The 14,091-nt window shown below is 35.3% G+C and overlaps 1 protein-coding gene across 5 annotated transcripts in view; it reads left to right on the forward strand.

Annotated features, from left to right (window-relative positions):
• fut8b (fucosyltransferase 8b (alpha (1,6) fucosyltransferase)) overlaps positions 1–14,091 on the forward strand; it is a 90,155-nt gene that overhangs the window by 52,865 nt on the left and 23,199 nt on the right. For 4 of the 5 annotated variants that reach the window (XM_058755432.1, XM_058755429.1, XM_058755431.1 and 1 more), the window contains one exon: positions 7,330–7,445. In XM_058755432.1, coding sequence (XP_058611415.1) covers positions 7,330–7,445 — 116 coding nt within the window. Of the gene's footprint in view, positions 1–7,329; positions 7,446–12,237; positions 12,670–14,091 lie in introns of those variants that run through there. The other variant, XM_058755433.1, reaches the window with a different exon arrangement.

Genomic DNA, 14,091 nt, shown 5'->3' on the forward strand with positions numbered 1-14,091 from the left:
ACCTAATTAAAATGCTAAAACAATCACTATGTAAACTGAAATCATATTTCTTTTCCTCTCAATGATGATTGTTTTTATTGAAGCACAGTTCTTAAAGTGCAATGTTTTATATTTTTATTTTATGTTTATTTGTTAATTGAATATATAATGTAATTAATATAATATTTCATATTCATACTTTTGTAAGTCAATTTGGATAAATGTAAATGCATAAATATAATATTAATTTGAAAATGTTTTAATATTTATTTTTTAATCTGAACTTCCTAACAAAAAAATGCTAAAATAAATCTCACTGTAAACTGAACTCATATTTCTTTTCCCCTCGATAACTTTTTTTTATTTAGGCACACAGAGTTCTTGCATGCAGTGTAGATGTTGAGCAGATTTGTGACGCGTGACTCAGAGCTCGACTGCGGCGGGACGGAGAGTGAGGAGTTCTGCAGGATGTTCTGGAGAGACATGAGGGAGGTTTTCTAAAGTTCTGGTGGAGAAAGTCACGATTTATAAAGAGCTTATACTGAGGAGAGAAGACTGAAGGAAATTTGGTGCTGTCATGGTTTCATTGGGTGACTTTTGACGCTGTACAGCAAATGGTAGAGGATTGTGCAATATGTTCAAGAAAAAGTGTTTTTGCAGAGGACCTGGAGAAAGTGCTGTTCTTAACAAGAGCATCAGTGATGTAGTACTGCAAAATGAATTGAAGAAATAATTACAGATTACAGCTGCCACAATTAACTAATTGGGAAAAGTGTTGATTACAGCGCAGTGCTGTTTTGTAAGGGAAGCGTGCTTGAAACTGTAGCACACAAGCATAGTTCCTCAAAAACAGCTCATCTATGAATCCAAAGAGCCAATCTAGGGCCCATAAGCAGTGAATAGAGCTACTCTGGTCGTTTGTCTTTGTCTGGCTGAAGGAGGGCCGCCTATTTCAGATATAAATCTTGATCTGATCAATGTCTTCTGTGCTTTAATTCCAGATCGTCCATCGTGGCTTTTGTGTGTCTTTCAGCCTCAATCGGGTCTCAGCCTCCCATTGATCTGCTCTAAACCTGGAGGTCCACGATATCAATCCCAGATCTCTGATCGATCCAGCAGCATCCTTGGCTTATGGAACTGGAGGAATATTGATTATGAAACAGCTGTATTTAGCTCATACAGGCATACTTATACAGCATATGTGCTTTTGACTATATATACTGTGTGTGTGTGTGTGTGTGTGTGATTTGATTGTAATTTATAATATGAATGAGTTGTATACTGATAAGATTGTATTTACATTATTAATATTGGCATGATTTCATTATTATACAAATTTACACAAATAAATAGACAATAAAAATATAAAAACATAAATAATGTATATTATTACGAGAACATATAATATAAAATAAATGATATTAATTAGACACCCGCTAGGGACTTGTCCCTACCAGTATGCAGCGACTAGCCTACTAAACTGTCCTTAGCAATCATTTTTGATCAAACAATTAAATATATGTAACTACTGTTCTGAAACCGCATATGAAATAGGTCATACCATTGATATTACCTGAGAAGTTAAAGTAAATATGCTAGAAAAGTACATCCTTGAAACTGAGCTTTTCCAAACTCCGTGTCGGATCGAGACTTCAAAGCGTGAATCGCAAATCATTTCATTTAGATTGGAACTTGGCAGCTTCGTGAATCATTATTTAGATCGGGACTTTGGAGCGCAGATCGTGAATCTTTTGACTTAGATCGGTTCACGAATCATTTGATTCAAATACAAACTTCAGGGTGTGTATTGCAAATCTTTTTTACTGATTCTTTCTTTCTTTTTTCATTAAACAGCAGCCTACAAAACATCAAACCATTAAGGTGCAGTACAGTTATAAAAACAAAAAGAAAGACAGAAAGTATACACAGATGCAAATGGTTTGTAAAATTGTAAAAATAAAAATGCAATTGTAAAATTGTAGTAGCCTAACCATGGTTTTTTTTTTTTTTTTTCTTTTGACGTATTGTACCATTTGTGTAACCACAGTTTTTACCCAGGTTTAACTATGGTTAGTGTAGCAAAACCATGGTTAATTTGTGGTTACCGTGGTTTAACTATAGTAACCATGGTGATATTTAATTTTTAATTTTTTTTTTAAATGAAACCACGGTTAATTTTTGGAAGGGATGTGTTGCCAGGTTAACAAAAAAATTTATAAAAATAAAAATAATAATAATAATAAATTTATACCTTAAGAGGAAACATAAGATGAATAATACAGATACAGTTTGATGCACTTTTGTTTATGCTGTTATGTCCCCACCAATGTCAAAATCAAACCTACGCCCTTGGTATTTTATTATTATAATTTATCTTTTCTGTTATGTGTCTATATGTTTTTATATTTTTTATTGTATATTTATTTTGAAAAACAATAATATATATAAATGTAAAGTCTGCATTACTGCACCCACACTCTCAGAAATAAAGGTACAAAAGCTGTCACTGGGGCGGTACCTTTTCAAAAGGTACATGTTTGTACCTAAAGGGTCCATTTTGGTACCTTAAAGGTACATATTAGTACTTAAAGTGTACATATTTGAACCTAATAGGTACAAAAGTGTACCTTTTGAAAAGGTGCTGCCCCAGTGACAGCTTTTGTGCCTTTATCTCTGAGAGTGCATATTGAACCAGTTGTTGAGAACCTCTCATTTCTCCTAAAAATAACAAAACATTTCTTAAATGAATATCCTCAACAAAGCACTGAAGGCACTTTAGTGTTTTATGTAATTTATTCATGCACATACTACTATCATAAAGTGATGGTAAAAAACCTACTGAATAGATACATTAACATGGGAATTGATGCTCTAAGCAATAAAATGTTTGCAGCCTTTGCTGATGTGAAATGGAATGGTCTTTGACAACGGCCTGTGTGGGGTGGGGGTGATGCGTTATTATGAAGCTTTCTCCACACATCATAACGTTGATTTGTTTCATAGAGACTCAGCGCTCACACCCTCAGTCTGGCTGGGGATATGTGTGCTTTCTGTCAATAGCATGTGCAATTAAAATTGCCACCGAGCTCTGGAAAATATTCAGCCACAGACATTCTTCATAGTGGCATTTGCCAAAAACACACACAACAAACACAGAAAATGAAATGGCTTCTCTTCACTAAAAGGTCTCTTATGATTAACAATATCATCCGCTGCACTTAGTATGCGCAGCCAGATTTTGACATCAGCAGAAAAGTTCACCTACATTGCAGCGTATTTAGTTTTGTGTTGACACGACATTTAAGATGATTGCCAGGGAATTGTCATACGGTTGTTACGGTGTTCTGGTGCTTTTAACACATTACTGTGTGGTTGCTAGGATGTTATAGGTGGCTTGTTATAGGTGTTCTGAATGGTTGTAATGTTACTATTCAGTTGCTAGGGTGTTCTGAATGGTTTTAGCATGTTGCTATGCAGTTGCTAGGATGCTCTGAATGGCTGTAGCATTGCTATACAGTTGCTAGGGTGTTCTGGATGATCGTAATGTTGCTATGCAAGTTACTCGGGTGTTCTGAATGATTGTTACTCATTGGTACACTGTTTCTAGAGTGTTCTGGATGGTTGTAACATGTTGCTATGCAGTTGCTTGTGTGTTCCGGATTGTTGTAATGTTGCTACGCAGTTTCTTGGATGTTTGGGTTGTAACCCTGTGTTAACCCTTCCTGCTCTGTCCCTGACCGTGGTCGGAGATAACAGGTGAGACTTGTTTACTGCCCTAGGGACGAAGTAAGTTAGCTTTTTAATCTACACTTCGGGGTTAACTCCCTTTCCCTTCTGTCTGCAGCCAGTGAGCGAATGAATGACAACTTGGTTTTGTCAGAGGATTTATTGTTCACAATAGTTGCACGGTGATTAACTTTATAGCCGTAACTGTGCCCCGGCCGTAACAACACGTCCCGTCTCTACATATCCATTCCGTCTCTTTTCGCTGTACTCGCGCTCCCCTCTCTCTCTCTCTCACGCTCCCGCTCTATCTCACCCACCCTGAATACGGAGTTGCTCTTAAAGGACCCGCACTGTTCTACAACACCTGCTTTACAGTTGCTAGGGTGTTCTGGATAGTTGTAACATGTTGCTATGCAGTTGCCTGTGTGTTCTGGATTGTTGTAATGTTGCTACGCAGTTTCTTGGATGTTTGGGTTGTAACCTTGCTTTACAGTTGCTAGGGTGTTCTGGATGGTTGTAACATGTTGCTATGTTTTTGCTTGTGTGTTCTGGATTGTTGTTGCATTGTTATATAGTTGCTAGATAGTTGTTCTGGATGATTATAATGTTGTTATGCAGTCGCTAGGGTGTTCTGGATGGTTGTAACATGTTGCTATGCAGTTTCTAGGGTGTTCTGGATGATTTTAACATGTTGATATGCAGTTAATATGGTATTCAGAGTGTTTTCTTACTGGTGCCATTGAAAAGAGTCCCTCTTCAGGTCTCTGTGGCATTCTGGTTTGTAGATATGGCTCGGGTTCCTCTTTCAATGTAAGTCTGTGGGATTTTTCCATGTATTTCATCATCCAGCAGGTGAAAACTTTCAGTCTGATTGCTTAAAAAAGTAACAGCACACTTACCATAAGATTAGAGGTTTGTTCGTATTCATTTCGCAGTATTCAGATCTTCTTACCGCGTTTTCATCGCTGTGTCTGTGTGATCTTGAGGCTTCGGCCTCCATCATCATCTTCTGACTAATCTCGCAACCCATGTAATTTCCTCTCGGAGCACTGAATGCGGCAGTGACTGACAGTAATTCACTCACTGTAATGTCATTTGGCCGCCGTTTCCTCCTGTATCAGACTCTGTTTTGCTCTCCATCAGCAGTTCTGAAGTTCTGCCCCTCTAATGCTTGTGTCTTGCACTCGTTAGATGGAATTGAACTGAGCTTTTCTGCGCTCTAATAACATGTTTCATTTATACTTAAATTCAATAGTCCTCAGGCACTTTTAATTTGCATACATTTATAAATATAAATATATATATATATATATATATATATATATATATATATATATATATATATATATATTAGTTCCCATTTGCATGTATTGCAGATATATATTTGCAGCCTTGAACGCTGAACCATCTGCGCTCTTTGAAGTGTATTTTGAGTATCTAGCAGTCGGTACCAGACGGGAGCTGATAGGGTCCTTGTGTAATCTCTAGAGGAACTTTCAGGGGCCGAAGGGAAAAGAGCTTCGCTGCAAACACCTGAGGGCCACAAGCTTCCCGATTTCTCTTTTTCCGCTCTTGCTGTGCAGTCCGAATAATTTAGTCTTTGGTGGTTTCCTAAATATTTAAAGGGATAGTACACCCCAAAATTTATATTGTGTCATATTTTCTCACCCTCAAGTTCCAAACTTGTGTGAGTTTGTTTCTTCTGTTGAACACAAAAGAAGATATTTTAAAGAATGTTGGTAACTGAAAAGTTGATTGTAGCCATTTACTTCCATTGTATGGAGAGAAAAAAAATACTATGGAAGTCAATGTGGAGATCATCAACTGTCCAGTTACCCACATTTTCAAGATATCTTCTTTTGCATTCAACAGAAGAAATTCATACAGGTTTTGTGGGTGAGTAAATTATTATTTTTTTTTTGGTGAACTATCCTTTTAACTGTCTCTATACTTAGTTTACAGTCATAATGTAAATGACTAACATGAGCTCATTAGTATCCGCAGGTGTTTATATAATGAACTGGATTCTATAGCTCTTTATCATGATGCAAAGCTGCTTACAGCGGGCCGACCTACTTCTTTTACAAACTGCAGTTAGAGAGGCATAATTCAGATGTTATGGAATGTGGGTCTATTCGTTCATTTCAGGACTTGAAAGGCCAATTTAATCTGCCAGGGTGTTCATTTTTCTTTTACTTTACAGTTATGTGCTTCGCTTAAAGCAAAACGGCTCTCCATTTGCCTTCATGAAGTCTGAGGCATCTGAATTATATGATAAAATATTAGAATGTTCCTATTAAATCTTAATTGGATGTTTATTGCATTAAAGACCTGGAACTTTTGTAATCTGAATCTAATTGGAAGGTTGTTTGGGATAATATTGCTGTAGCCTCGAGAAACCTTAATCTAGTTATTCATTATAGCTTTCTTTACAGATTGTATTTCATGCCACATAACTTTTTTTTTTTTTTTCTCAGATCAAAGGAGTTTCTCAAAAGTCTCAAAAACTGAGGCTATACTTTCAAAATGTTGTGTATTTCACACATCCACTAAACAAAAAATACAGTAAAAACAGTAATATTGTGAAATGTTAAAATGTCATTTATTCCTGATCAAAGCTGAATTTTCAGCATCATTACTCCAGTCTTCAGTGTCATGGTCCTTTAGAAATCATTCTACAGTAACATACTGATTTGCTGCTCAAGAAACATTTCTGATTATTATCAATGATGGAAACAGGTAATATTTCTGTGAAAATCATGATACATTTCTTATTTCAGGGTTTTTTGATGAATAGAAAGTTTAAAAAAACTGTATTTATTTGAAATAGAAATCTTATGCAACATAATAAATGTATTTACGGTCACATTTATTCAATTTAATGCATCCTTGCTGAATAAAAGTTTTTTCTTTTGGTTTTCTCAGCACTCGTGGTTGTTTTTGTTATTTGCTTTAAAATTAAAGCCTTTTTGCATCTTTTGAATCAATTAGTATTCCCTCCTCCACTCTTGAAAATTGTGCTAACATGCTCTATTGATTTCTCCACGCTAATCTTTGTTCCTTTGCATATAGACCCTCATGCATATGCATCCGGCAGCGGTATTAATATTAATGCATGATTACCATATTAAACGATCTATTCAGTGGTTTCAGCACTTGGACGGATATTGACCCGTTTACCGTCGCATGGAAATCAAATGGAAATATTCAGTAAACATTGAGTAATAACATAAGGCCAATATGATAATATGCTATGTTAAATGAGCAGTTGTTGGTGTCATGCAGAGTTTCCCAAAGGCTCATTAGTTAAGGGGTGATTTCATCTAAATCAGCTGAATAGAAACGAACAGTCAAACTGTAATTAGCAATTATGCTTTAGACGAATGTTAGCAGCAAATTTATGCAGCACACTAAATGCTATTGAACATCACAGCAGACATTTATGATTATTTTATTCATGGCCAATTGGTAATCAGGCTCCAGTGAATCAACATTTAGAGCTTGTAGTTTTGCGTTTGTTTACGCAGCGTTGGCGGACTGATTGCTTTCTTCGTAGACGCTGCGAGTTTGCAAACGCTTTAAGCTGCGGAAGGAGTTCGCTAACAAACCATGTGTGTTTTGCAGGATTCCGGAAGGACAGTCGGATGGGCCAATATCATCAGGAAGACTGCGGTCTCTTGAGGAACAGCTAAGCCGAGCCAAACAGAAGATCCACAGCTTTCAGAGATTATCTGGAGACGGTAAGAGAGGAGATCATCAGGACTGAGTCTCTATTTCTGGACCCTAACAAAACCTTTCCATACACATAATCCAAACACTCATAGTCTTCCATCGGTCGGATAAACACTAAAGAGATTTTTGTTTAGACAATGCATCTTTAATATTTAATATGAACGTGTTTTTATTTTAACTTATTTTAAGTAAAAATTAAAAAAGCAAATGGAGAATCTGCCAGTTCAGTAAGATATAAATACACTTACATTCTCAGTACAATCTACAAAATTAAGTTTATGTAACTTTTAAATTTGTCTAATTTACACTGCAGTTCAAAAGTTTGGGGTTGGCAAAAAATTTTAATCGTTTTAATAATGTTTTTAGTATCTTATGCTCAGTTGTTTGCTAAAAAAAATACAGTAAAGTCAAAAATAATGTGAAATATTATTACAACTGATGTTTTCTATTTGAATATATTGTAAAATGTAATTTATTCCTGTGATCAAAGTTGAATTGTGTATATATATAATTTCTTAAAATTCTGCATTTTAAATGTATAATGGCTGTCAGTTCTATTTATTAATGTAATGCAATTGGACAAAATGTTTATAAATTAACACAATTATTCATGCTTTCTGACTATAAGTTTGCTTCCTACTGTACAATCAGAAGAGTTTAAGCCTTTTAATCGATCGAATTTGTTTTTTTGTTTTTTCCCACATTTCTAAAAAGGCTGGGTTAAAAAATAACCCAACCTTAACCCAGCCGCTGGGTAACTATGGGACAGAATTTGACCATTTGACCCAGAATGCTGGGTTGTTTATTTAACCCAACCAGTGGGTCAGGTTAACTGTGTTGCTAGGTTAAACATTACCCAAACATTGGGTTATTTGTTGTCTCATTGCCTTGCTACGTTTATATTTACCAATATTACTAATAATAATAATAAATAACAATCACAAAGAAATGTAAAATTATTATTTTTCTGTAATACAATTACACAACACAAAAAATGCAACTGTAAATATCAATTTAATGAGTTTTCACATTTCTTTTTAAAGATTTTTTTGAATGGGTGCTATACTGTTACACATTACACCCAATCCCTACAGACACAAATAAAATGTTTTTTTGTAGATCAGTTTCTTTAAAAAACAAAAATTTGTAAACTAGGTACTGTAGATTCCTATTCTTTGTCAACATTGCAGCATCATAACACTATAAAATTGATTATTGCCACATGAGAATCAGTCCAAACATTGTGCCATTAAACCTAAGCCAAACAAAGAGACCTACAACAGACAATACATGTGACAAAAAATTAAAACGTTACAAGTGGCCAGAAAAAACTGTTGCCCTCAAATACTTCACACATGAAGACTCATGTCCATCAATATGATATACTGCATGCTGGAGAAATCCCCAGGAAGGAAGATGTTAGTGTAGCTAACATCAAGCACAAAAAAGGACTTGAAAAAGATAAACAGCCTCAAGCAACAAGTCTGTTTCAATGGCATGCCTGAAACAATGGTGAAGGTGTGGGAGGTCGTTGTCTCGTCACCAAGGCACAAAATGTGCAGGAATGCATCACCGTGTTGGTCCCCACCTGTTAATTACACGACACTTAGTCTTGCAACATAACTTACATTTTTACAAGTTGTAACATTTAAGTTGACTTAAATAAATAACGTTTAAGTGTATTTTATGGAAATCAGCCAAACCATCAGGGTTTTCCTGTGAACTGGGTCTGGTAAAGGTTGCTCAAACTAAATATTTATTGTGTTACTGATTTAGGTTTCTTTCTGCTTACTGGCACTTCTTGGTTGTCTACCTAAATTTCATCCAACCAACATGGCATAAATTATGGGGTATTTAAAACCCCCAGTATATATATATATATATAGTACTGTGCAAAGGTTTTAGGCCACTAGTATTTTAGCCAGCTAAATAAAAATTAATTAATTTTGCAATTAATTGTAATAATCCAGTGACATTTTTGTTTGATCTGATCTGGTCATCATCCAGTCTGTCTGGATTGGAATGACATGAAGAAACAGAATAAACTGAGACAGACTAAATCCAGAACAACTGTGGCAACATCTCCAAAATGCTTCAAGAAACCTCCTGCAAAGCTCCTGAGAAACTCTGCTCAAGTGCACCGAGGGCAAAAGCTGCTTTAAATTTAAAGGATGATCACACCAAATGTTGATTTAATTTAGTTAATAGAAGTTAATTGATAAAGAAAATCTATTTATGACATTATTTTTGACAGCATCCTCATTTTACAGCATTTTTTCACAAGTGTCTAAAACTTTTAACAGTACTGTAGGTTTGCAGGTAGGTTCTTGAAGCGTCTTGGAGATGTTGCCACAGTTCTTTTGGATTTAGTTTGTCTCAGTTTCTTCATGTCATTCCAGACAGACTCGATGATGATCAGATCCGATCTGTGTGGAGCACTGGTTGTTGTCAGACATTCACTGGATTATTACAATTAATGACAAAATGAAAGATAGAAATAACTGACTTAAAACCATTTTTAACTGTTGAAAATAATAGTGGCCTAAAACTTTTGCACAGTAGGGTACAACGGGGCTAAAGGCGCCCTGGGGTCAAAGGCACCTTTGATATTATTTTCATCTAAACCACTAGATGGCACAAAAACATGGCGTAGCACTTTGCAAAACATTCGCTTTTCAACATGCACGATTTTATTTGTCTGATCTTTGACGCGATCACACGCAGCAGTGCAAAGTTGATTCTGTGCTTACTTGATCTTATATTCTATGTTTTTTAAAATGTTGTAGATTTAAGTAGCAAATGAGAATCGCTAAAAATAATGCATATATTTTGAGACAAAGGCCTTCTTTATGATTTTCAGTTTTGCTTAAGATAATTAAAGCAACAGTTTTTAAATAAAGAAAGAATATGTAAAAGTATGTATTTGGGGTAAAAAGCGCCCCTGCTGTTGGGGCTAAAGGCGCAGTAATTAACATGATAATTAATAGATGGCTGACTTTTCCATTTGTTCACATGACATGGTTAGATTCAGATGGTAAATATCATATATTATGTTGTTATAAATATCATATATATTATGTATGTGTCCATATTAAAGATAATCACAATGTTTAAAATTAAACCATCATATTTAAAAACAGGATATTTATCATATAATAAAATATAATTTGTTGTTAGCCTACTACTGTAAATATATTTTCAATTATTATTGAATCTCCTTCAATACTTTCAGAATCTTTACTTATTAAAATGACTTTATTTCTGTATTTTAAAATATATTTTTTTATATTAACATATTTTAATGACAGTAGGCCTATATTTATTGACCACCTTTTTTCTTTTCTTTTTTTTTTTTTAATTAAGCAGAAAACAGAACAAACTTTGCTAAAGTGATTGTTTTTAACAAGTATTAACTTAGACATTATTAAAAAAAAAACAGTATTTGTATCAATACCGTGAGCCCCGTGTGTGGGGTAAAAGGCCCCCTTTGTCACCTCATACATTTATAAGATTTTTAAACAAAATAAACAACTTGAATGATTTATTTTCACACAAAATCTGTTGCTCCATTAATGTTCAATACAACTTTTTTTTTTTTTTTGACAATTATACATTTTAATTGCGCAGCGCAGTGAATACCACATTTTTTCTTAAGGTGGGCCTTTAGCCCCGTTGTACCCTACTGTGTATAGAGTAGAAAAAGTAAAAGAAACTTACAGGTTTTACGTCAGATGAATGACTTCCAGGATTCTGTGGTTGTGGGTCTGAAGACCTTTCCTCCGTTCTTGAATATTGATTGGGAAGCAGAGCGGGCAGGACTTTGAAAGCACTCTCCCTTTTAGCATCTAAACCATAAGAATAATACAGTGCAAGCTGTGAAACTGATCTCACAATCAAAGATGTTAGTGATGTTAGTGACGTTCTGGCAAAGGTGCTGCTGCTGTGTACACTCACAGAAAACAATGTGCTCAAATTTTAAAGATGTGGGGCAGCTCCTGTAATATCGCCTTGACTATCGACAGAGACATCAGCTCTCAGCGATATCTCTGACTATCGTCAATACACTATACTATCGTCTATATGCATAACCCCACTAACAATTTAACCATTTCAAATTTCTGTAAACGAAACCATAAAATCTAAATTATTTCTTACCATGCCAAGTTTTTCTAGAAGCCTGGGAACTCCTTCAAGATTTCTGGGATGCTTGTAGACCCATACTGCGAATCCACCATTTCTCAAATTTTTTTGGGAGGCAAAACAAATTCTGTAAAATAAGGATGAAAAACTGGGTTAAAAGCTAGCAAAACCATACAGTATGCCAGCCTGGAAATCCAGTGATCTGCCTATTATTCATCAATCTCAAATACAAATTGTTATTTCTAACAGTAACATATAAAGAACACATTACATGCCCTGCGTCCCAATGTGCATACTATCCACCCTATCTGCCCTAAATAGTATTGAAAATTACTACTATCACATAGAATTTAGGATGGATAGTATGCACATTGGGACGCATAGTAAGCCTCTCTAACTTACTGTTAACCTGGATAAACTTGTGTTCTGATTAAAGCAACAAAAGCATTCACTAAAACAGAGGAAGAAGGACCTCAAACACCATGAGAGATTAAGTCTAACTTTAGACAACATTTTAAGTAAAATATTTAAGAATATTACATACCATTTAAGAATAATATTACATACCTGCAATATTGTGGTTTAACGTTAAGGGTAGCTAATGCAGCTAAAGTTACCTGAGGAAAAAGAGCGCGAAAATAAGTTATTGTTGGATTCGGCACGTCGCAGACATTTACTTGGAAAAAAAAGACCTTAAAAGATAAATTTTAGTACGAAAAGATCTAATTATGACAAAACATTACAAAGCCACACAGAAACGTTACACAGACAGTAAGTTAACTGAACTTACCCCTGTATTTCTGACCTAAGGATAGTTCATACCTTTTTCATGAGGCGTTAAAATATAAAACTTTGCGCACGCACGCACGCTCGCTCACACTCACACACACATAACTAATATATAGCCTATATTTATAACTTTTATATAACGATAAAGAGATTGCTGAGGTCTTTTTTTGTCAACAAAAAATGTAGGCGGCTAACGTTACTACATTCACAGAATAACGCTAACTTTAACCCGCACAGCGACAGATCAAATATCACATTAACCGTGAAATCAGTGTGCTCTCACCACAGCTTATAAAAATAGAGGTAAGTAATCATATTATCATATTAATATACCTTATAATCCTGCTTGCTGCGAGCTGCTTGACCGTCTGACGATGAGACGAGTGAAGAACCCAGAAAATTCGATGAAGAGGAAAAATAAACAAACCGGTTGGGTCAAAATAACCCAACCCAGGTGTTCAGTGGTGAAAGAACCCCTTGCAGTCATTTGACCCAGCACTAACAACCCAACTATGTGTTTACAGTACCGCAAACAACCCAGAATTATGACTCAGCACAATTAACCCAACAATGTGTTTACAGAAATAACCCAGCACTTTTAAGAGTGTAGAATTTAATTTCCTTTGTCAAACAGCAAGGGAGTATTTTGTGACAGATATAACAAAATATGCATCATCAGTAGCAGTTTGTTTCCTCAAATTAGGCTGGATTGCTTTCATTCAAATATAAATCTCAAAATGCATAAACTGCTCTCCAGACCCCTGCAGTTCCACCCAGGGTGTAAAATTAAGACCTGAGCGTTGGCGAGAATATGACATTTTCTAAGGAATATGTAATGTCTTACTTACAGTTACATATGAAACTGGGATACAATAATGCATTTTAACATAAAAAATAGTTTTTTTATTTGATTTAGACTTGCAGATTGATGTAGGTCTAACAAGCACAACAGCATGAGTCATTGTGTAGGTAGAGTTTGAATGTTTGCACATGTTTGTGTGTGTATTCAAGTCTTTGCATGCATAATCATGGCTAGCGAACGGTTCAGGGTCGGGGAAATATCCTTGCTGCAGGATCTGCCAGAAATAACTACCAACATCAGCAGCAGCAGCATCGTCACCTCAGGCCAGAAGAGCACAGGTCACAGATGTATAAGAATCATCCTTAAAGAGCCTGTCTCTCTGGCGCTGTTTCACGTCGTGTTCTGACCCCTATAAAAGACAGATAGATGCTGTGCGTCTCACTCAGGTCACCTCTGCTGTAATGAGAGCAGGATTAGTGGAGAAAGCTGCTCACCTACAGCACCTGAGCCTCACAGCCACAGCCATAGTACTTATTTGAATGATTCTTCACTAGACTAGAACAGCATTTGCGTTAGTTATATGTACTTGTATCTACAGTATGAACAGCATGTAATACGTTTTTATTCTTATTTTTAAAGTCTATGCATTTTTACTAATTTTTATTATTATTTTGTTTCAGTTCAACTTTATTTCATTTCGATAAACATATTTTTCATGGTTTTAGTTTTAGTTAATAAAACCCTGATTTGTAGTTTTATGATTTTAAAGGGATCATATGATGCTGTTTTAAATATCATTATTTTGTGTGTTTGGTGTAACAGAATATGTTGACATGTTTTAATGTTCAAAAAACACATTATTTTTCAAATACTGTACATTATTGTAGTTCCTCTATGCCCTGCCTCTCTCAAACGCGTCGTTT

The sequence above is a fragment of the Onychostoma macrolepis genome, chromosome 20, assembly GCF_012432095.1.
Source record: "Onychostoma macrolepis isolate SWU-2019 chromosome 20, ASM1243209v1, whole genome shotgun sequence".
In the NCBI taxonomy this organism is placed as follows: Eukaryota; Metazoa; Chordata; class Actinopteri; order Cypriniformes; family Cyprinidae; genus Onychostoma; species Onychostoma macrolepis.